The 25,881-nt window shown below is 29.0% G+C and overlaps 1 protein-coding gene across 1 annotated transcript in view; it reads left to right on the plus strand.

The window, feature by feature from the left end:
* LOC127285010 (titin homolog) overlaps nucleotides 1-14,917 on the plus strand; it is a 32,616-nt gene extending 17,699 nt beyond the window's left edge. The window contains exon 4 of the mRNA XM_051310770.1: nucleotides 10,905-14,917. Within this exon, the coding sequence (XP_051166727.1) occupies nucleotides 10,905-13,745 (2,841 nt within the window). The 3' untranslated portion in view covers nucleotides 13,746-14,917. The remainder of the gene's footprint in view (nucleotides 1-10,904) is intronic.
* The last annotated feature ends 10,964 nt before the right edge of the window (nucleotides 14,918-25,881 follow it).

Genomic DNA, 25,881 nt, shown 5'->3' on the forward strand with positions numbered 1-25,881 from the left:
GTAAATAATAAATAAAAAAAATAACTATAAAATTCCACAGCCGCAATTAGCTAGTAAATAATTTAACAACCCCAAGTTGTACCACGTGGAAGAGTGCAGCGTGATTTTACACTACATTTTTTTTTTTACTTTTTTTGTATTTTTAGATTTTTTTTGATTTATATATTTTTTTTAACAGAAATGTTAAGAAAAGAAAAAAATCCGATCAACTTTAATTTTGTCATCCGCCATTTTAAATTTTGAAAAACTAACATCAGATTCGAATTCAGCGGCCCCGAAAACCGCCGAGTAACAAGTTTCAAGTGAATCCGATCAACTTTAATTTTTTCGTCGGCCATAATGGATTTGCCATTTTGAAAAAAAAAAATTTTTGAAAACCAACATCATATTCAAATTCAGAGGCCCCAAAAACCCCCGAGTAACAAGTTTCAAGTGAATCCGATCAACTTTAATTTTTTCGTCGGCCATAATGGATTTGCCATTTTGAAAAAAAAAAATTTTTGAAAACCAACATCATATTCAAATTCAGAGGCCCCAAAAACCCCCGAGTAACAAATTTCAAGTGAATCCGATCAATTTTTAATTTTGTCATCCGCCATATTGGATCCGCCATTTTGAATTTTGAAAAACTAACCTCAGATTCGAATTCAGCGGCCCCGAAAACCCTCGAGTAACAAGTTTCAAGCGAATCCGATCAACTTTAATTTTGTCGTCCGCCATATTGGATCCGCCATTTTGAATTTTTAAAATCTGACTTCATATTCGTAATCAGAGACCTCGAAAACATTTTGATTTTATTGTGCGAGATATTAGTTTGATTTTGGTTTTTGAATTTTAAAAATTTGACTTTAAATTCGGATTCAGCGTCAAAAATACCATAAATAACGTATGTGTGATATAAATCTACTTTTTTTTGTGCCTTTTATCAATTTTTTTTGTAGGTACGTCTATAGACGTATCCTCACACTCAAGGGGTTAAGTGAATATTTTGTAAAATGAACATTAAATTAAAAAACAATTATGTTAAATTAAAATTTTATATTGTAAAAATTTTACAAATTAAAAATTTTGTTAAATAGAAATTATATTGAATAAAAATTCATTAAACTAGAGAATCTGTTGCATAAAAGTTTGACTAAATAATAATTCGTTTAATTATGAATTCATAGTTAAATAAAAATTCTTAATTATGAAAATTCAAAAATTCTACTTTATAAAATTAAGTAAAATGGAAATTCGAGCTTATTAATTTCGAAATTGTAGAAATTTCAACAAATTCAGTGTGGGTAATATTTATGTGTTCCAAAATTCCAAATTGCGAATAGAATAAAAAAATAAAAAAAAAAAAATGAAAGGTAAATAAAAGTTTTTTTTTATGTATTTATTTTCTTTTTTTTCGTCGAAGGAGGCAATATTCGCCCTCGTCAAATAAGATACGTGTCAAGTTATTTTGACTAGAAGGCCGTAACATGATTTACGATAATATTTTTTTAACCCGATCGTCTTGCCTATCATCCGACAGCTGATATTCGTCCCCTTTCACTTTTGTCCAGAGGACTTATTAATGGAGCTTTTAAATTTACATGAAACTGGCAATAAATTGGAAGAGAAAAAAAATTTCGCACTTAAAAATTCATTTTTCATTTTCGAGATAAATTTTCAATTTTTTTTTTTTTTATTACAACTTTAATTCGCAATGTTTTTTTCAGCTAAAAAAAAATTTGTAATTGAAAATATTATTCTTTTAGGTATTCTTAAACAATTTATTTATTTATTTTTTTTAATTAAAAATTAAGGGATTTTCTTTTCTTTTTTATATGAATTTTAAAATACTTTTTGCTGCCTCTCCTCCCGAGGAAGCTTTGTATTTTCACATTGATACTTATTTAAAATTTATTGTATTTTATTATTTTTTTTTTTTTTAATAGTAACCAACTAGAGATTTTTTATAAAAACAATTTTTGTGATTTTATGCTCCTTAGAGTAATTGTAATTACCTCCTTGGTGTACCAAATTGTTTTTCATCTCGTTCATCCTACGAGAAATAAAATAATAATAATATTATAATTATAATAATAAATGGATAATAAATAGTTATTTTTTTCTAAATTTATTTTTAATCGTAGAAAATTCTCTTTGAAAAAATTGATTTTATGTTTTACAAATAATTAATTATGAAAACAAATTTTTAACTGTTTGATAAATTGTGAAATTAATTAATTGGATCTTTTTTTGATGTTACTGACATTTTTAACGAAAGATCGCCTTAGAAAAAATGTGCTTTGATATAAAGTAACTTGGATAAAATAGAAATTCGAATAGCGGAAGTGACTCAATGTTTCTAAAATAATCTATTTACCTCCTTTTCAAAATTTATATATGAGAAGGCATTTGAATTTCGAAGAGCACGTTTTGTTCTTCATTCCCAAAGTTCATTAACCTTCTTCTTTTACTGTCGTTGTAATATATAAAAGCAAATTTTTATTATTCATTTACTATTTTATTTTATTTAATATAAGTTTTTATTATTAATTAACTAATTAAATAATTAATTATTATTATTATTGTTATTATTATTAAATTTCTATTATTATTGCTATTATTATTATTTATATTTTTATTGAATTCTTATTAAATAATAATAATAATTATTATTATTATTATAAAAAATATATTTGCTTTTATTATAACTCATTAAGGGAGAGTGGGGCGTGACCAAATAATTTATGTACAAATATCGTTAGTATACTGTTTAAACACTTGAATTTTTTTAGCTATAATTTCGCTATATACATTATTTATGTTCTAAGCTACAACGAATATACGAAACCCTTTTTTAGCACGTCCAAAATACGCGGAACGTGACTACTTATTAAACTACTAATAATAAAATTGTAATAAAAAACCTAACCTAATAAATGCCAATTTTATTGTTGAAAAATTAAATATTTTATATTCAGGTATTATTTGGTCATACCCACCCTCCTCATATTTTCTAAAAATAATTTTATAGATAAAATTATTTACATAATTTTATGTTACCTATTTACTTTTTTCTTTTTTTGTACTATTATTCTTATTTTATTTGTCGTTTTTATATAAAATAAAAATATAGTATTTAATTTTGCAAAAAAAAAAAATTTTTATTAAATAATTTTTTTTTAATTTAAACAATTTTTTTTTAAAAATAAAATTTTTAAAAAATTTTTTTGTTGTAAGTATATATAGATATAGTGAAGAAATTAATTAACATTGATGTGAATTTGACCCATTTTCTTTGAAAGCTTTTCTCCTTGGTGTGGTTTGAATAAACGATGAAAAGTTTGCTTTGAAAACTGACCCGAATTCAATTGTAGTGCAAGTTATTCAAGGCTTTCGTAGAAGTAAACGTCCATCTGGTGCACTTGCAACTGAGAAATTATTATTATTCTTGTTGTTTACACTAAGCGCGTCCTGTCATCGTGACCAATAGATAATCTCGTCGCGTTTCACTCACTTCTGAAAAATTATTATCATCATCAGAAAATTTCTTTCTTCTAAAATATATTTTTTCCATTTTAGAACCAAAAAAATTTTTTTTCACACTGTTAATTTCATTATTTTTCTATACATTTAAAAAAAATAATATAATTAAATTTTTTATTATATTTTTTTCTATACATTAGAAAAAATAATAATTTTTTGAATTGAAAATTTTAAATTTTTTTTTATTTTCCCATACATTTAAAAAAAATAAGAATTAAATTTTTTAATAGTTTTTAATTTTATTATTTAAAAAAAAATAATTAAATTTTTAAATTAGGTAAAAGTTTTTAATTTTATTAATTTTCTATGCATTTAAAAAAAATAATAATTAAATTTTATAAACAATTGAAAAATTTTTAATTTTATTGTTGAAAAACAAAAATTTGTTCAAGACCAAAAAAAAATTTTTAATTAAAATAATTTTAAAGATTTATTAAAAAAAGATTCTTAATAAGTTTTATTGGAAAGAATTATTAACATTGCAGAATTATTAAATATTTATACACATCTATAATCAGGAATTTTTTAATGTAAGGAAATAGTTTTTTTATCAAAGAAGTTGTTAACTTCTTTTTGATAGGATATATACTTCGTCAATATTGATTTTTAGTTATATTAAGTTTTATGACCTTTCAACACGACATTCCCTCAGATCGTTTGAAAAAAGGAATTGATAATAAATATATATACATATTCATTCCTCCGACAAGTTTTTGAGATTTTCATTTATATTCTTTCTGTAATCTCAAGGTAAATCTTATGTCAAAATTAGACCAATCAATAAAATCAAAAAAAAAAAAAAGAAAAGAAAATTCGTTTAAAAACCAAAAAATAGTGAAGAGAAATTTTATAGTTAAAATTTTTTTTTTAATTTCTTCATTTATTTTATTTTTTTTATATTTGTTTTTAAATATTATTCATATATTCGAAAATATTGTTTCTAAAAATAATTTTTCTAATATAAAAAACAAAATTTGGGAAATAATAGAAACGCACTTTCAAAATATTTTATTTCTATTGAAATAATTATTATTGAAAAAAATGTGAATACTTACTTGAACAATTGAGAAAAATAATTTATAAACTAAAGGTACAATTCTTGAAACAATATTTCTACCTATATATTATTTATTTTTTTAAGCAACCTTTAGTTGGTTAATGAATTTTGTTCTCTTTAGAGTTTTTTAATTGCCATTTATATAAATATAAATTATTTATTTATAATATTTTAATAAAATATCTATATATATATATATATGTATATATTTTATTAAAATAAAAATCATTAATGTCAAAGTTAATCAAGTTTATAAAAAGTTCATTAGGGGTCATTTGAATGATATTTACAGACTTTTTCTTGAAGGTCTCTTTTTTAGAATTAATATAAACATAAATGATTCAGTTCAAATTTTTTTTTTTCTATTTCTGTGTCACACAGGAAAATATTGATGTTTATAGAAATATTTCTAAAATTAGCAAAGCCTAAGAGAAAAAATAAATATATGTGATTGCGTCTGAGAAAAGAGTGTTTACGATCTTAAAATCGATTTTCACTTTTATGTTGATTCTAATAGAGAAAAGTGACTCTAATAATTATGTATCTGATATCAGATTTTTCAAATTCAAAATATGAAGGAAATTTTTTCGTTTAAAAATTGATTGGATTTACTTAAAATTTTTCACTCGAAAGCTTTTAGTGTCACTTTGTTACAAAATCTGATGTCAGATTTTTAAAAAATTCAAAATAGCTGACTTAATATGGTCGGCCATTTTGAATTTTGAAAAACCGACATTCGATTTGTAATCAGTGACCTCGAAAATCCCCGAGTATTTATTTTCTACAATTTAAAAAATTTTTCCGCCATATTGGATTCGCCATTTTGAATTTTGAAAATCTGATGTTAGATTCGTAATCAACGACCCCGAAAACCTCCCGAGTAACGAGTTTCAAGCGAATCTGGTCAATTTTTAAAAATACCTGCCGCCATATTGGATTCGCCATTTTGAATTTTAAAAATCTGACAACCGATTCGTAATCAGCGACGCCCAAAACCCTCCGAGTAATGAATTTCAAAAGAATCGAATCAATTTTAAAGAATTATTCCGCCATATTAGATCCGCCATTTTGAATTTTTAAAAACTAACACCAGATTCGTAATCAACGACCACAAAAACCCTCGAGTAGTTATTTTCAAGAAATTAGCCAAGTTTTCATTTTTTTTGTCCGCCATATTGGATTCGCCATTTAAATTTTTTTTAAATCTAATATTAAATTCGTAATCCATTAAGAATTAAATTTAGAATTTAACAGTAATAATTATAAAAAATTTAAAAATTAAAATTTTTTAACAAAATAAATTAATGCTTGTTTTACAACTTTCATTCACATAGCACTTAAAATTGCAACAATATTGTCAAGATTGCTTTAAATTTGCCATTATTTCTGCAATATTAGAATATTAATACAATGTTGCCAATTTTACTAAATCTATTTGGAATCGCATGATTGCATTAATATGGTTAATTTAGGTACAATTATAGTAGGTTGAATTTTAAACTTTATCTTTTTTATATGAGTAAAAATTCCTGAAGTAGATCACCCTAATTAAAGATGTACTGTATTTACTTGGAAATAAAAAAAATTAAAACATTATTATGAGTTGTAAAACTGCCTCAAAGGATTTTTCAAAAAAATTAAATTTCTCATAGTTATAAACAATTGAAGTTTTTTGTAGTCTTAAGTTAAAAAATAAATATCTTAGAACTAAGTGAACGGATATTTATAGAAATTGTTATAGTTACACAGAAAATGATACAGTTTTAGTTGAAAATTTGAAAATTAAAAATGTTTCATTTTTTATAATTGTTATTGTAAAATTAATTGTTTATCTAAAAAATAAACCATGTTCTCGTTGTCGTAGAAATTTGATCCAAAGTTTATTGAAAAGGAAATTTCATAAGGATTCAAAAAACGTTTCAAAAATTTCGTGGATCGCAATTAGTAAAAAAGTTATCGCGTTTTTTGTGCAGCGCTGCGTGTCTCTAAAGCTAGCACGCAGAATGTATTTTTCACGGTGCGCCAGAAGGAGGTTTAAATAAAAATGAATTGGCACTTAAAAATTCTTTTTGATTATGGTTCTAAGATGAATAAAAAACTTTTCTCAATAGGTTTTAAAATCAGCTTACGTGCCTAATTTAAAACAAATTGAGTTTTAAATATTTAAAAATATTATTTTATGAGGAACCAGAATTTATTTAATGTATACTTCTATGCGTGTAGATAACAGATGTTTTAGATTTGGGTTCATATAAATTTATTAACAATGAAGTTATTTTCTTGTTTCGTTTTTATATTTATGCATTAAGACTGTCGAACGGTATCTGAAATTCTTTGGCAAGAAGAGAGCTTTAATTATCGCTCTGAACGTGAAATAGTATTGATTTTAAAATACTTTTTTCTCGAAACACGAACACTTTTAACAAAATCAGCCAAAATCCTCATCTTATAAATTTCCTAAATCCAAAAGACTGTACGAATCCATAGAAAAACATGGTTACAAAACAAAAAGCAAAAAAGTAATCTAATAACAGCTGCGACTTTGTGCGTCCTGCATGCTGCTGCCATCTGACGGCGGCAGGAGGTAATGTACCTGTCATTATATTACTTTTCGTTTTGCAATCGTGTTTTTGTATGGATTCGTATAATCTTTAGGATTTAGGAAATTTATATAAGATAAGGATCTCTAGCTGCTTTTGTAAAAAGTGTCCGTCTTTCGAGAAGAAAGTATTTTAAAATCAATGTTTATCATTTTCACGTTTAGTGCCGTTTTTATAGAGCGACAATTAAAGGTCTCTTCTTGCCAAAAAATTTCAGAGATCATTCGACTCTCTTAAATAAATTTTGTCATTCTTAAAATCGTTCTTTTAACATTATAATTTAATTTTTTAAAATCGGACACAAACACTACAGCAATATAATTATTTATATGTAAAATTGAAAATAAGTAACTATTTTATCATTTATTACAGTATTTATTAGATTAAATAAATTCTGATTCCCCATAAAACACTGTTTTTATATAAAAACTTAATTTTATTTAAATCGGGCACGTAAACTGATTTTAAAAACTATTGAGAAATGTTTTTTATTCATCTAAGAATCATAATCAAAAAGTATTTTTAAGTGCCAATTCATTTTTATTTAAACCACCTTCTGGCGCACCGTGTTTTCTCAAAAAGTATGGAAACTTGCAAATATCTCAAAAAATACGAATTTTTAAAAAAAAATTTTAAGACAAAAGTTGTTCCTAACAAAAAGATCTACACTTGTAAAACCAAATAATTGGTTGCTTTTGTTAAATAAAATCCTCTAATTTTCAGTATCAAATTCGTAATCCCTATGAAATTATGTGTTTTAACGTGTGAAGTATATGACCAAAATATTGGGCTGAGGAATTTTACATTGGGCTCTAGGCCTAATGTGAAAATTAGCTTTGAATTTTTAATATGTTACCCCAATAACCCCGTAAGCCGCGATTTTTTAAATTCACTTATTTGAAGAAAAATGTTGGGCCCACTGTCAAGGATTGGGCCTAATATTTTGTGTATTTTTACCACATGTGTGAACGCAGAATTTTATGAGGATTACGATTTTTATACACAATATTAGTGGTCTCATTTCAAAAGACTACTTTTTTCGCTGTAAGGCCTCACATTGGGTCCCGGGCCCAATTTTTTTGGTTTAAAAATGGGGACGCATGAATATTCCCCAAATTATACTTGCCGGAATTTTTGTTGTGTCAAATTAAAAATTATCGAATTTTCATTTAGTAGAATTTAAAAAAAAGTAGAATTTACAATGAGCCCAATTTTAATATCGAAAAATATCTATTTAAAAAAATTCTTATTTTATAGAATTTTTATTTAACTGAACTTTAATATTAAATAAAGATTTTCTAATATATCGAATTTTCAAATAATACAATTTCCATTTAAGGGTATGTGGGCAAAGGACGTTTTTTCGTGGTTTGAAACTTTCTCTGAAATAAAAAATGATTTCGGGTTAAAATTTTGGAAAAATGATTTCGGTTGGTGCAAGGAATCTCGCTGTTCTTCACATTTACTATAACATAACGCAAAAATAATAAAAATAAAGCAATAAATTGTAAAATAATGTATTATATCGTAGTTCATTCAGCGGCCACTCGCTCGAATTGGCGCTGTTTACTGGAGCACTGACACACTCAAGCAACGTCTGTGTATGCGCCGCCATCTTTGTTTTCATTTTCATTTAAAAATGACACTTTTTAAACTTCATTTTTTAATAATTTAACACAAAATTATGTATTTTTTGCGGAGAACAGCGAGATTCCTTGAACCCAAATCTATTATCCCTCAAAATTTTAGAGAAAAATCTTTTTTCATTTTAGAGTGAAATGTATACTACCAAAACACATTTTCCCATACTAGGTCACGTGGGAGGTTCCCACATACTCTTACAAAATTGTTCTTTTGTCAAATTTCTATTTATCCGAATATTCACTTAAAAGTATTTTTATTAATAGAATTTCCAATTAAAAGAATTTCTATATAACAAAACTTTTATTAGGAAATAAAATTTCTTTTATATTTATTTTTTATTTAAGGGTATGTGAAAACCTCCCACGTGACCTAGTATGGGAAAATGTGTTTTGGTAGTATACATCTTACTCTAAAATGAGTTGCGTGAGTTTCAAACCACAAAAAACATCCTTTGCCCACATACCCTTAATAAAATTGTCCTTTAAAAGAAATTCTACTTAGCTAAATTTTTAAGACAAAGAATTTTTATTTCACCAATACTTTATTTGTCCGAAATTTCACTTATCTGAATTTCGTTAGATAGAATCCTTGACATTGGGCCCAACATTTTTCTTCAAATAAGTGAATTTAAAAAAATCACGGCTTATGTGGTTTTTGGGGTAACATATTAGAAATTCGAAGCTATTTTTCGCATTAGGCCTAGAGCTCAATGTAAGATTCCTCAGTCCAATATTTTTTTCATATACTTCACACGTTAAAACACAAAATTTCATATAGGGATTACGAATTTGATTCTGAAAATTAGAGGATTTTATTTAACAAAAACAACAAATTTTTTGGATTCACAAATGTAGATCTTTTTGTTAGGAACAACTTTTGTCTTAAACATTTTTTATAAAAATTTGCACTTTTCGAGATATTTGCAAGTTTCCATATTTTTTGAGCGAAATACATTCTGCGTGCTAGCATTAGAGACACGCAGCGCTGCACAAAAAACGCGATAACTTTTTTGCTAATTGCGATCCACGAAACTTTAAAACGGTTTTCGAATCCTTATGAAATTCCCTTTGCAATAAACTTTGGATCATGTTTCTACGACAACGAGAACATGGTTTATTTTTTAAATAAACAATTAATTTTACAATAACAATTATTAAAAATAAAAAAATTTTAATTTTCAATTAAAACTGTATCATTTTCTGTGTAAGTATAACAATTTCTATAAATATCCGTTCACCTAGTTCTAAGATATTTATTTTTTAACTTAAGACTACAAAAAACTTCAATTGTTTATAACTATGAGAAATTTATTTTTTTTGAAAAATCCTTTGAGACAGTTTTTCAACTGTTTTAATTTTTTTATTTCCAAGTAAATACAGTACATCTTTAATTTGGGTAATCCACTTCAGGAATTTTTTCTCATGTGTTAACTGATGAAATTACATTATTATATTACGTTATAATTGCGTTGATGTAAAGCTTAGTGCACTTTGTATTTGTAAAAGCTTTTTAAAAAAAATATGTAATTTTTTCGTAATTATATCTATAAATATATTTTTGAAACTTATTTACATTGTAACCAACTTTTTTTTCTTAATTCTATTTGTTCATTTGTGTCTACACTGCTTAAAATACAAATAGACTTCATGTTCGTTACAAAAAATTATATCAAAAAGAATTTAAATACAAAATTTTGAAAAAGAAATTAAAAAAAGTAGAGAAATTTAATATAATATTAATATTAATTAATATTATATAATTATACTATATTAATTAATATTAATATAACTTTAACTTTGGATTCTTTAATATTCAATGTAAAAACTAGGAAAAATAAAATTAAACGTACAAAACATTAATACTAGGAATTCAAATCTTGTGAGGGGTGGCTACAAGGTCATCGATTTTAGGAATCAAAGTCCCTTTTGATCTGTTAATAATCCATTACGTACAGTGGGTAATTCGATTGAAACGAACCGGAAGTCACTTAAAAAGTTCTAGCACGTATACTTGTCGAAACTGTCGCACCTGATGGTCTTTAAAAGAAAATCATTTTTTTTTGTGAAATTGTTACTTAGGTCGATCCTGGTACAACAATAACAGAATCACTTTTATCACCAATTGAAGAGGTAACACTGAAATCATTTGATGATAATACTCGTCAATCAACAAATAGAAAACGTCTAAGAAGAGAAGATGCCATTCAAAGGCCGACACTCTCATTGGAAAATGCGTTTGCCGAAGGGGGACTTCAACATACCGGTGAATTTCACGATTGCATTCCATTGCCTGTTTTTCAATTTGAAAATCGACGCCACAGGGGGAAGAAATTACCCGGAAGTGCTAGAGGAGGGAGGGAAAAATTGCGAGATAAGGAAAAGGAGGATGATGAAGGTGGGAAAGGTCCTAAAGGAAGAGGAAAGGAAGCAGAAAGTGGAAAGGGAGGTCAAAAAGAAGCAAAGGAACCGAAGGAAAATCAACAGAAAGGGAAGGAAGAGGAAATTGTAAAAGAGACAACAATAAGAATGAGAGAAGATAAGAGAAAGGAAAATGTAATAAAAGAAAATGATGTAATAAATGATGGAATAGAATTAAAGTCACTTGGAAAAGAAGAGGAGAAAGATGAAAAATTAAGGGAAATTCAAGATGAAGCTAAATATGAATCAATTATATGCAATGGAATTAGACAAAATAGTAGGAGTACAAAAATTTTAGAGAATGGAGTAGATAAATTTTCATTGGGAAAAAAGAAATTCGAAGGAGAGAGGAGGAGGGAAACAATTGGAGAGGTAAGAAAAGAAACAAGTGGAGCTAGGAGGGAAAAGGAAGGAAACAAAGATAGAGAAATAAAAAATGAATCCACCAAAAGAAATGGAGGACAGATTCAGAGTATGGAATTAGAAACAAACAGTGGGAGAAGAAAAGCAAACAGTGAAAGAAGAGAGTTTGGAAAAGAGAAAGATGAAAGAAAAGAGGTAAAAAGATACTTAAAGAGAGAAACTCATAGAGAAAGGGAAGTGGAAACAAAAAATAACAGCGGAAAAATTAAAGAGAATGGAGCAGCTAAATGTAACGGAATTGAGAAAAATAGCGGAAGGAGTCAATTTTCAATGAGAAGGGAAAAAGACAAAGATCGAAATTCAAATCAGATTATAGAGATCGAAAGAAAGGAGGAGAATTCGAAAAAAGAAGGGCAAATTAGTAGAGAAAAAATTAATGGAGTGGAAAAAGCAAGTCAAACAATTAATACAAACCAATTGGTTAATGGAGGAGAGGAACAGTTATCCAGCGGTGAAAGAATATTCAACGGGATAGGAAAAGAGAAGGAAACAATTAGTGGAAGGAAAGAAATAATTAACGAAACTAAAATGGAAGAAAAGTTTAGTAAAAGTGGTGAAAATATTGATGAACCCAAATATCCAATTGATGAACCTAAAGAAAATCTTGCAGAAGAATCTCATTGTTACTTTCAACATGATTTGAACTATTTTTGCCATCAAGGAATTTATCCCATTCCCAATGGTTTCACACATTCTCCTCCACATGTGGAGAATATCTTTCCTAAGGAATCATCATTTAATTTGGATTTTAATCCCAAACTTGGACCTATTCTCGACATCCTTTTCGCCAAGGAAGATCCAATGCTCGAGAATAATTATCTTAATTTTATAACGAGCGTCGAGGATAATTCTCCTGAAGATGTTTCTCAAGTACCGTTGGAAAAAATCGAAGTAAATCTTAAAAATAATTCCCATGAGAGTATTCGGGAACCGTTAGCCATACCTGGAAGTCCCAAAAGAATTATAATAGAGGATGTAACAAGTTTGGAGGAGACGAGTTCGATATTCATTGAGGAGTATAAAATTGTCACCAATTCGTCGTTAACTTCAAAGGAGGAGGAGGAGGAATTTATTTTTCTTGAAGAATCTTTAAAGGAGGGAAGAGATCAAGTGATGAATCAAGAGGAATTAGAGGGAATAGAGGAACATGAAGGAGAAGGAGAAATTAAGGATGTAGAGAAGGAGAAGATGGAAACTTTCAAAGAGGCTAAGGACATGGAAAAGGTACAGGAGGTTAATGTAATTAAAGAGAAAAAAATTATAGACTTTTGCCAAAGATCCTCAACTTTTTTCGAGGAAGTGACTGATGTGAAAATCTCCAAGACTGTCGAGAAATTATCAAAAAACAAAATCCATGAGAATGGTAAAGGGAATCAAGAAGAGATGAAATCTTCAACAAACAATGATGATAATCCTCATCTTAAGACGTTTTATTCTTTTGAAAGAAAGAAGGAACTCTCATCTTCCATAAGTGACAAATTGATTCCTTCCGCTAAAAATTTAAATAAAGAACTTTCGTCTTCAGATGATCCTAATCCCTCGTCTCTAAGGGATGATTATCCAAATTTCGAAGACTCTTCCCTTCTTCCTGATGCTTCCCTAAGTACTCTTTCATTTTCTATGAATATTGACGATGTTCTTGGTCTGGGTTCTGAGGACGAAAGTTGCAAGGAATTTCGTATACCACCTTCATTGACTAAATTCAACTCCACCGATGATCTTGGAAGTTCGCGAGATTCAAAAAATTCTCAACATTGTATGGAAACTGTTCAGTCGCCAATTACAATGATGCAAATGGAATCAAAGAGTTCTGAAGAGAAGTCTGAGGGACGTGATGAATCTTTTAGTGGCGTTAGTAAAAGGCAAAGTGGAATTAACGATAGAGAAAGTAGTAAGGGTCGTGGTGAAAAATTGACTAAAAAATTTGTCAGAAATGAAAATGGAAGAAGTAATGGTAATTGTGTCAATGTAAAAGAGAGGAAATCATTAGAAATGAAGGAGAAGGCAAGTCCAAGAGGTAATGAAACTGATTCTAGTTCTGGAAAGTGCATTGAGAAAAAAAAGTTGAAGGGAAAATAGTGATAAAAGACAATGTAAAGATAAATGTTCTTCTTATCAAAATTATAATTGTGATTGCGTTCTGAAAAAAGCAGGTGTTATCGATCAAAATAAATGATGAGTGTAAATTCGGTGTAAATTTTTCAAAATTCAAAATTGCGGCAGGTTTTTATAAAAATTGACCGGATTTACAAAATTTCAAAATGTCGGATCAAATATGGCGGCATATTGATGAAAAATTGATCGGATTTGTTCAAAATTTATTATTCGGGGGGTTTTGCGTTCGCCGATTACAAATCTGACTTCAGATTTTCAAAATTCAAAATGGCGGATATAATATGGCGGGCGTATTTTTAAATAATTAATTCAAAATGGCGGACATTTTTTGAAGTTCATCTAATTTACTTAAAAAATTGTTACTAGGGGTTTTTGGGGTCGCTGATTACGAATCCAATGTTAGTTTTTAAAAAAAAATTTAAATTCAAAATGGCGAATCCAACATGGACGATTTTTTCAAAAATTGATCGGATTTGCGTGAAATTTGTTATGTAGCGGTTTTTGTGGTCACTGATTACGAATTTGACTTGATATTTACAAAATTCAAAATGGCGGATCCAATATGTCGACAAGTAGTTTTGAAAATTGATCAAATTCATTTGAATCTTCTTACTCGGAGGTTTTGGGAGTCGCTGATTACGAATCTGTTGTCAGTTTTTAAAAATTCAAAATGTCGGATCCAATATGGCGGAAAATTTGTCAAAAATTGATCAGGTTCGCTTGAAACTTGTTACTTGGGGGTTTTTGGGGTCGCTGATTACGAATCCGATGTTAGTTTTTTAAAATTCAAAATGATGGTTACAATGTAGCAAATTTTTTTCTTTAAGTTTAACATATTTGCTTTAAAGTCGTTATTCGTGAATTTTTAGGATAGCTGATTATAGATTGAATAATATATTCGTATTTTGTGAATCGGATATTTTGTATTTTGAATACTTGTTGTTGGATTTGTAATTAGTGTCCTTTTTTTAAAATCGACAGAAAAAAAAAATTCGATATTTTAATTGATAACACCCCTTTTTCAGATACGATCACATATATAAATATACTGTTGACACACTGAGGAGTTTTTTGTATTTTCAGATAATAGTGATACCATGACATATTGTAAAAAACTATTTAATAAATATAAAAGAGATTAGATTTTTTAATAAAAATATAGAATTTTCTTTAAACTAAGGTTACAACATTTTTTAATAATTCATTGCATGATCCTTTGATAAATTAAAGATATTTAATTTTTAAATCTAGTCAATAGAAGATATGTTATATTTCTAAAGTTATTCATTCCTAATTGTAATTTTCTTTTCGTTCTATCTATTTTCTACTTTTTTTATTGTGAAAATCAATTTGCTCACTTACAAAGTGATATAGTTGAAAAAAATATTCAGTAAGGCAAATTTTTTCCTTAAATTATTTTTTAGTTTTTAAGAAGGAATGGTACACGTTAACATAACTTGAAAAATGAGAAATTGTTTTTTAACAATTTAACGCAAACAAAATTATGATTAAAATTAATTGTAACCAATTTTAGAAGATCTTGTTATATATGCATTTTGCAAAAAAACGATGTTGATTTAAAATCTTTTTTTAAATAATTATTTTTTAAAACATTTTAATGTTTTTTCTTTCAGCGTAGACAAAAATCACAATTTTTATCTAATTTTCTTATTTTACTCAGTAAGACATTCTTTACAATTGCTTGAATTTTTATATTGTTAAAAGTAAGTTGTTAAATAATTTAGAAATAATTGAAATTTTATTTAGTAAATAATTTTTTTACAACTTATTGTTGAACAATATAAAAATATAAGCGATTGTAGAGTAGATTTCACTGAATTAAATAAGTCCTTGTTTATTAAAATTAGATAAAAATTGTGATTTTTGTCTGAGTTGAAAGAAAAAAGAATTAAAATGTTAAAAAAATAATTATTTAAAAAAAGATTTTAAATCAACATCGTTTTTCTACAAAATGCATATAACAAGATCTTCTAAAATTGGTTGTAAATTAATTTTAATCATAATTTTGTTTACGTTAAATTGTTAAAAAAAAATTCCTCAGTTTTGAGATTTTGATAAGGTACGTATATATGAATAACTATATTAATAAATTGAATTTAATATATTTAAATGAAGTTATGTGATAATAATTAATGGTGAAAAGCATACATTTTAGGAAGGAAAAAAAACACTGATTTTAAGTGTCGCATGAGTAAGTCATCGTATCGTGACGTAATATCAAGCCAGGTTAATGAGTGAAGCTTGCCAAAATGTTAAAGTTTGTCGGACAGAGATTAGATGCATGAAACTAGGACAGTGTTCCCTCATAGTTGCAAATGCTCTCAATATTTGTAAATTTTAGTTTTAAGAGGATCATATTTTGAATCTTGACTGACATCGTTTGTGATCTTTTGCAATTTCTCTTCCTCAATATATATTTAATGGACAATTTTCCATTTGCCACAATGATTTATTATAAAAATGACAAAATTACAAATTATATTAATATCCGATTATGAAATGCAAACGTTTCAAAAAAATAGTTACAAATTCATTTCTTTTGAATAAAAAATTTTATTCAATTAACATTTTTCATTCTTTTAGGGTAATTATTATTATAACTATTATTATAAAATTAAAACAACGATATTTTTAATTAAATTCATATTTTTAGTTGTAAATTAATTCATAAGAATGAAATAAAAAAAAAATTATAATATGTATCTAATGCTGCAAATAGATAACAAAAAAATGAATGCGTTTCATGGGACTTTTGTTTTGAAAAAAAAAAAAAAAAAAAAAACAATTGCATTTATCATGGAGACAGTTGGAGGTCGACATTCTGCGGGCACAGGGACAAAATTAAGCGCGGGTGGGACACACGTAATAAATGGGAGAAATCGTTGCCAAGTTCACGCGTCATTTGATTGTAGATACCAAACGCAAATGTCTTGCGTGATTTCCGCTTCCATTCGAATAGCATATGTGAGATCAATTGAAACGTAAAAAAATTAAAATTTTATTTTTCCATTTTTGTCACAACAAGAGAATTTGAAAATAATATAATTATATATAGATGAACTGAGATCATCAAAAATTTCAAAAGTATTATTCCTTATATTTTTCAGAATCTGCAAGCAGAATTGAGAAGCAAAAAAAATTAAAAACCAAAAAGTTATGGCCATATTTTATGACATTTTTTGAAAATTTTTATTGTTAGGTTTTCAAATTTTTTAAAATTAAAATTCACCTGAAACTCGTTACTTAGCGGTTTTCGTGATCCATGCTTACAAATGATGTCAGATTTTCAGAAATCAAAATTGAGGATTAATACCGTCATTTTGAATATTTTTTCTTACATTAACAAAAATAAGATTTTTTTTAACCACCATATTGGATTCATCATTTTGAATTTTTTAAATCTCCCCCTGTAGAAATTGACATATTTGACCCAAAAATGGCTTGAAACGCCTCATCCAATATGGGCCAGACCTAGGAAGCGTCAAAATCTTAGGCTTCAGGCTTCATCTTATGGCCCAAATCAGATAAGGCGTTTCATGCCAATTTTATGAACGCCCGATTTAGCCCAGGTTTGGACCATGACAAAATTTCTACCCGGGTTACTAAAGATTCGTAATCAACGACTTCAAAAAACCCCGAATAACTAGTTTCACGTGAATCCGATCGATTTTCAAAATTAACTGCCGCCACATTGGATATTCCATTTTTAATTTTTAAAAACTGACATTAGATTCGTAATCAGCGATCCCGACCCCCCCCCCCCCCCCGAATAGCAAATTTCAAGTGAATCCAGTCAATTTTAAAAATACCTGTCTCCATATTGTATGCGCCATTTTGAATTTTTTGCGTTAAAAATCATTTTTCAATTTTAAGGTTATGTTCGTGCCTCTATGCTCCTTTAATTAAAGAAGAAAACCTACAAATTAAAAAAAAATTTCGTTAATTAAAAATAAGTAATATTTTTGTTAAACATGTATTGACGAACATTAGTAAAAATAATGGTTGGCAATGGCGTAAAAGTGGTTCATTCATTATTGTGAAGTTTGAGGTCAATTCGAGGGTAAATGCACCGGTGTCCCACAGTTGGACTATATATTTCAAAGACATCCTCATTGACGCTTACCGACAGTGACGCACGACTGATCGGAGAACCAAAGAGATAGTTTATTAATAGTATAGCTTAATGTTGCAACTGTGGCCTGGTGTATGGAAACATGTATATATATATATACAAGCGTCATTACGTTGATTGGACGCCCGTTACAAGCCATTTAAATTCCCAATAAAATCACTTTTCTCTCTCTCTCTCTTTTAACAAGAGGTGCAAAAATTTATTTTTATCCCTTTGTATCAGCTTTCTTTACATTATAGTACCTATACAGGCGAGGTTTTTGTCTAGATTAAATTTTTATTTTTCTATTTTTTCGCAATTAAATTTAGAAATTAAATGACTATCACAAGAAACATATTTTTTTAATATAAAATGGTATTGGGTATTTTTGTTATGATTTTTATTTATTACCATTTTTAATGGTATTTTTGGGTTAATATATTTAAGATAGGTTACAATTGTTTTTACAGCCATTGAAGATTAGGTAATCCCATTACGTCCCCGAATTGCTGATATTAAATATTGGTGTAGTGTCATTTACAAATGCAATAAAAAAGTAGAGGATTCAGATGCAAACCTTGAGGAACACTAGAGGTGGCTAAAAAACGTCAGATTAATCATATTCTATACTCTTACAGATAAGTATCTATAAATTCTGACCCAACAAAGCATATCTTTAGCAAAAACCAGGACGTTAAGTTTAGCAACAAAAATTGTGTGGTCTTGAAGAAATCTATAGTGTCTACTTGATCTCCTCCCTCAATGATATTAGCCACTAGATTTGACCAATTACATAGGACATATAAGGATTCAATAAAAGGATAGAGTATCGTTATAATTTCGGATTATAACAATATAGCGGTGGACCCCAAACTGTACGAGTGGTCAACCTGAGCTGTTCTGTGATAAGACTCCTGCTTTATTTTTTCTTATGTCTGTGTACAGACATCCTTTCGGGATGGACACTGTGCCAATCTTTTTATCAAAGCGGTATAATGAAACGGTTCTATTCCTGATCTTTTGCATTATGTTTTTAAGTATCATCTCAGGATACAAAATCAAATCTGCCGATGGTTGTCCGCTACCAAGAGTCTTGTCAATTTATGGTAGAACTTGTTGTGGTGGTGGGCCTTTTTACTAAAGAACATCCAAAAACCAAGATGTAAGGTAAGGAAAAAAAGATATATGGAAAGCAAAGGATTAAATAAAGACGTTTATGATGCAGAGGAGGGATACCTCAGTGCCGGCGCTGCTGGAAGTGCGAAAGTTGGCTTCCCAGCGTCAAAACACAGTGACAACAGTGCTGCAGGAGGAGGAGGAAGCGCTTCAAGCGTTTCTAGTGTCAGCAGCAGAAGAAGTTTCATTCCATCTAACCTAGACAACGAGATAATCGAAGAAGAACGCGAGAAGTGTTTAAAGCTTAGGCAGGAGGAAGCACAGTGTCTTCAGAGGATCGAATAGGAGATCGACAAGATGGTTAAGACTTGTGAAGTTTAGAAGAATGTCAACAGTCGAAAACAAAATTTAAACATCAAAATGTATGAAGAATGTCAACATGACTTTTAAGGACGGAATTAAGACTCTTCAAGATCTTGCCAGTGAAATCAAGACAAACCACGACCTAGCAGATAATGGAGAGAGCAATCTCGGTGCCGCTATAGGTAATACGGAGGTAATCCGAGAAGAGCGAAACAGGAAAAGAGAGCGTATCCATGAGAAACGGCTTTGACACGCAGAAACGTAGAAAAAGCTCTGTCAGTCCGGAGAGGATTGACGCCGAGGTGAAGAAGAAAAAGCAAGAGGAGGAACCTCTTGTCAAAAAGATTACGAAGGTGACGGTAGAAACGAATCCTAAGCAAACTAGTAAGAAGAAAACTACAATTGGATCTACAATGGTGATCCAAGTCGCAACAGGAACAACGTATGTCGACGTACTGCGAAAACTTCGGAGGAAAGTGAATCCGGACGTCAGCCACACGCAGATCGTAGGCGCAAGGCCTTCAAGAAAGGGAGATCTCATGATCAAAATCGGACGAGACTCCAATAAGGTGTCTTAGAAGAATGTTTACCGCTGTTGTCACCAAAGCGGTTGGAAGCATGAAGAAGGTGCAGAACGTTGATCGACAGGTCACACTGGAGATCCGCGATCTAAATTACCTTACACAGGAAGAAGGGGTCTAACAGGCATTGGCGCAAGTGCTCCAGAAGCCAGGAAGCAGGAAAGTGACGCATAAGGATCGACTATGTGCTTCAAATGCGGTGAAGTCGATCATAAGTTTGCAAACTGTAGTAGGAGCTCAAGCTGCTTCTTAGGTAGAGAAAAGTATGACGATACGGCGAACATAAGCAATACCGCAGGAAGCGGTGTCTTCAGGATGGGTTTTAAGGAGTCCAAGAAGACTCTCGTATGAACGAAGAATAAATAGGGCAGAAAGATAAGCAACGGCAAGGGTCGCGATAGCAAGATCCCAGGGACCTTTACCTACAAAGTTTAAAGCTTGACGGCAGTTCCGTAGTGTGAGGATTTGTCCAGCTAAAGGGTGTAGTTTTTAGTGGATAGACCAGAACTCTTTTTAGATTTTCTAGATAAGATTGATGATTAATGTCATTAATTTTGTGACTTCTTCAAGTTTCCAAGAAATGTCCACGAATAGATTTACCTTCTTGCTCCGAAAAAAGGCCTTAGACAGAATTATGTCCGAAAAACTGCAAAAACTGTTGAACATTTTCTGAACAAGGCTTTTCGGAACTCATCAATTTAATGATTCAGATTCAAACCAACATTCTTTAACGAAAAGCAGCAGTTTACTATTTTATCCATGGATTTTAATAAATTTACATAGGGTAATGTTTGGGAAATATCTAATAGTTTTGTAAATTTTTGAATCCATAAGCTTGTCTGCTTCTTTCAGAAGCTGGCAACAATCATTACCCTGAAACGATTCCCAATGGTAATATGCTTGAAAATAGTTCCTTATTTATTTGGCCGAAGGAATGCTTTCTCACATCCAAGTAGCAATATTAAAAAGTCGAAAAACATGTGGTTCACGAATTCTTACATAATATGCAATTCAGAAATTATGGATTTTTTAAGAACATTTACTTTGTCTTTTCATTAAATAAAGTATAGAGTTTATTGTACTGTAGAAAGCAGCAGCGTTATTTTTAAAATTTTTGTTTTAGATCACCGTAACTCATTTATTTTTTTAAAAACTTTTCATACAAAATTTTTGGGTTTCGGTTGGAGTTCGTTGTACGAAACTTAGATAGGTAATTTATTTTTATTTACACAGTGAAGAGTTTAAGCAAGAAAAAATTATGGTTCGAATTTACAGAATTTAAGAATACTAATTTTACTGGACTTTTCATGTTTCTTATTGAAATTAAATAATTATTTATTTAAAAGTGTTATAAACTATTACCAAAACAACAAAATTAAATGTAAATAAAATAACTCTAGAATGAAAACAAACGAGAGAATTAGAGTGTCAAGTTATTTTTTTGCGAACATTAGGGACATTAAACCATTTGTGAAAAGAAAAATCATTTCTCGGACTTTCGTCTTGGGAATAATTGGTTTCAATTAAAGACGATGAATTTATTACGACAGTCATTTAGGAATCAGTTCAACATATATATGTATTATGTGATCAATTGAGTGTAATACACGTTACTGATAAACAAATACATCTGTCAATTTCACCGTCAAAGTTTCAGGAAAATAAAAATAATACACAAAAACATTTATATGTATCCACCAGCTCAGATTAATTGACCCTGCAAATTAAACCCAATATCCGTAATGTGTGTTGCACAATGTGTGTTTACGTTTATAAATTGAACAATTCATCATGCTAGGATATTGAACTCATATGCAATATCAAAAAATACACAAGCTGGGTATTTAAATTAATAGAGAAAGCTTTTCTATTTGAATTGTTTAAACATTCCTATGAATGTGTTTAACATGTTTCTTTAAAGAAAGAGTTGGATTAAAAATAACCTGCGCAAATTCTTAACTAATTGTACATAAGGAATCACTATTTGGGAATTGCTGAATTGATTTCGGATTTAACAAGGGTAATTTTGCATTCACTGCTGATTGTTTATGATTTGATTAATTTAGTATTAGATTGGATTAACTCCGGATTTACTAGTTATAGAAATAATACTAATTTTGGACTTAACCATGACTAATTTCTGATGACAGAAATCGGGTCTTACATTCTAGTCTTTTTGTCTGAAGAGTTTCAACATGGTGGTTGTGCACAATGAAGTTAATAAGTGTACTGTTATATGTCTATGTATTTTTAAATTGTAATATTATATTTGTAAGAGTCTTTCTCACGATCAAATTCATTTCTATTTTTCTACTATCTAAAAGGGCAAAGTTTATAAGTATTGAATCATTATTATGTACAGGACTAGGGCTTAGTCATTTTATATCTATGTAAACTGAACTTTGTAAGGACTAGAACTTTGTCATATTTTTATCTTTTCTTTCTTTCTCACTAATATATAAGCTACATGTAATCTTCCAAAAGTCAGATTAGTCGTGACTGCTTTCGAAGAAGGACTCCCAAATTAATAAAGAAAGTTTTAAATAAAAATCTACAAATTTATTATTTGGAATCCAACATAATTTTTGGCGACGAGGATACGGATTGGTCCGATACTCTATATTAGTGATTCTTGGAACTAGCAACTCCATCCTAAAAACGAGTGACAATTTTAATTGTTGAAATTCGGTCCGCGAACGAGTCAGCAACTACAAAAAAAAAAGTGAACTTCCGACTGCCGTATTGGAACTAGCAACTCCAACAGAAGGGACGACATTTCCCAGGTTGACATCTTGGAATTAGCAACTCCAACAACAGGGACAACATTATCAAGTTGACATCTTGGAATTAGCAACTCCAACAACAGAGACAACATTCTCAGGTTGACGTCTTGGAATTAGCAACTCCATCACCCGAGAATCTTCAACGTAAGTACTGACACTTTTGGTATTCGATTGCATTCCGACTTTTTCTCAATTCTTTCAAATTCATTTCTTCAAATTCCTAAAAGAGAAGAAAAATGCCTGATCCAGATCAAAGTGCTGTAATTAATTCAGTATCACTCGAATTTCTTACTAAATTACTACCTGACAATTTTGACGGAGATAGATTCAAAATTAGAAGCTTTGTTAAACAAGTAGATTCAGTGTTCGAAATAGCTAAGGAAAATCAAATAACACCCCTTTTATTATATGTAAAAAGTAAAATAATCGGTAAAGCCCGAGAGCAAATAGATATTCACTGTAATCTCACCAATTGGGAGGAGATTTCAGAATTGTTACTCAATTTGTATCAAGATAAAAGATCATTAGATCAATTGCTTGAAGAACTTAATAATATTAAACAAAGACCAAACGAAAGTGTATCTTTTTATTATCAAAAATTAGAAGATCTCTCATCAAGAATCTTAGCCGTAATTCATACCACTGAAACTAATAAAGATATTTTAAAAGGTAGAATTGCTATGATTAACGACATGACTTTGAATCGTTTTATTTATCATACACATCCACAAATCTCTCAAATGTTAAGATATCGCGAATTTAAAACTTTAAACAGCGCTCTCACTGCTGCTACAGCAGAAGAAAAAGCTCTAGGCATGAAAATCAATTTTTCTTCTCAAAAATGTCACATTTGTCATAAAACTAACCATTTAGCTAAAGATTGCTATCATAAAAATAAAAATTATAAATCTTCTCAAAACAAATCTATAAATCATTTAAATTTCTCTAATAACGAAACAAATCAAAATACATCTCAATCTAATTCGAATAAATCTAATATATCATGTAGATATTGTAAAAGGCCTGGTCATCTTATTGAACAATGTAGAAAAAGACAATGGGTAAATCAAAATCGCGATAAAAATTTAAACTCAGATAATAGCCCCTCAAATCAAAGCGTTAATTTTCAACAAGCTTCTCAAATTAACACCAACAATGAAAATCTTTGTAACAATGACGTTACAATTCCTTCAACTTCAAATTCTGACCAAATCGGTCAAACATTCAATACGTTTTTACGATCAAACATTTTACTTGACACTAACGATTTAACATACGTGTTATTAAAATCACCTTCTGCTAATTCTTGTGACAAAACTCTAAAATTTATAATTGATACCGGTGCTTCTATTTCATTAATAAAGAACACGAGTCTTAAAATTTATGACATAATAAATCCTAAATCTATTATCTTAAATGGTATCTCTCCTTCCTCGCCTCTTCAAACTCTAGGCGAAATCGAAATTCAATTGCAATGTTACAAAAATTCTATTCATTCAAAATTCCACCTAATAAATAATTTAACAAATATTCCATTCGACGGTTTATTAGGTCACGATTTCTTCCACAACCAAAAAAGTCAAATTGATTATGACAAATACACGATCTCAATTAAGGCGTTTCCATCACCAATACCTCTTTTCCAACTCGAAACAAATAAAGCTCAGGCTTGTAGGCAAATAGATAAAATGCTCAAACAAGATATCGTAAGTCCTTCTATGAATCCGTGGTCAAGTCTACTCTGGGTAGTTCCAAACAAGTTAAATGCTTTTTGTAAGCGTAAACGACGCATAGTAATTGACTATCGAAATCTAAATAAGATAATCGGTGACGCGTTCTCGACATCTCACATTGAAAATGCACCTGCGTATTTTCAAAGACACATGAATTCTGTTTTTCTAAGTTTGAATAAAAATCAATGGTTCGTTTATCTCGATGACATTGTTATACATGGATCATCTTCCGAAAATCACGAAAACAAATTAACAAATGTCTTTCAAAGACTTTGCGTTAAGCAATCACAACTTCAGCTTAATAAACGCGAATTTATTCAAACATGCGAAAATTCAGGTCATGCAATATATCCATACCTTTCAGAACATTTTATTGTAGGTGTCTTATTTCAATTAAAAGATTCTAATCACCTACCCATCACTTACTATTCAAGAAAATTGAATAAAGCAGAACAAAAATACTCAACAATGGAGAAAGAACTTTTAGCCGTTATCTGTACCATTAGAAATTTTCGACCTTATCTCCACGGTAAACTCTTTACGATTTACACTGACCACAGGCCAATTCAATGGCCCTTTCACAGAAAATTAAAAGGCATTAAAATAAGCTGCAACGCTTCTTATTTTAATCCAATTTTGCTTATTTTAATACCAAAATGGATTAAAATAAGCAAAATTGAATAAAAATAATAAGCGTTGCAGCTTATTTTAATGCCTTTTAATTTTCTGTGTTAATGGTAAAAATCAATTTTCAAAAATCGTCAGATGGCGATTTCAGTTAAACAAATATCAATACGTTATCAACTGTAATCCTATACGAATTAATTTCAAGGCCGATGAACTTAAAATTTAAAATTCAAATCAAAAAATCTAAATTCTAAGATCCAAAATTAAAATTTAAAAATCAAATCAAAAACCTAAAATCGAAATCTTAAATCAGAAAATCTTAAATTAGAACATCTTAAGTCAGAAAATCTTAAATCAGATAATCTTAAGTCAGAAAAACTTAAATCAGAAAATCTTAAATCATAAAATCTCAAGTCAGAAAATCTTAAGTCAGAAAATCTTAAATCAGAAAATCTTAAGTCAGAAAATCTTAAATCAGAAAATCTTAAATTAGAACATCTTAAGTCAGAAAATCTTAAATCAGATAATCTTAAGTCAGAAAATCTTAAATCAGAAAATCTTAAATTAGAACATCTTAAGTCAGAAAATCTTAAATCAGATAATCTTAAGTCAGAAAAACTTAAATCAGAAAATCTTAAATCATAAAATCTTAAATCAGATAATCTTAAGTCAGAAAAACTTAAATCAGAAAATCTTAAATCATAAAATCTCAAGTCAGAAAATCTTAAGTCAGAAAATCTTAAATCAGAAAATCTTAAGTCAGAA

Source organism: Leptopilina boulardi, unplaced genomic scaffold, assembly GCF_019393585.1.
Source record: "Leptopilina boulardi isolate dan_hultmark-lab unplaced genomic scaffold, ZJU_Lbou_2.1 LbouV2_327, whole genome shotgun sequence".
NCBI lineage: Eukaryota > Metazoa > Arthropoda > Insecta > Hymenoptera > Figitidae > Leptopilina > Leptopilina boulardi.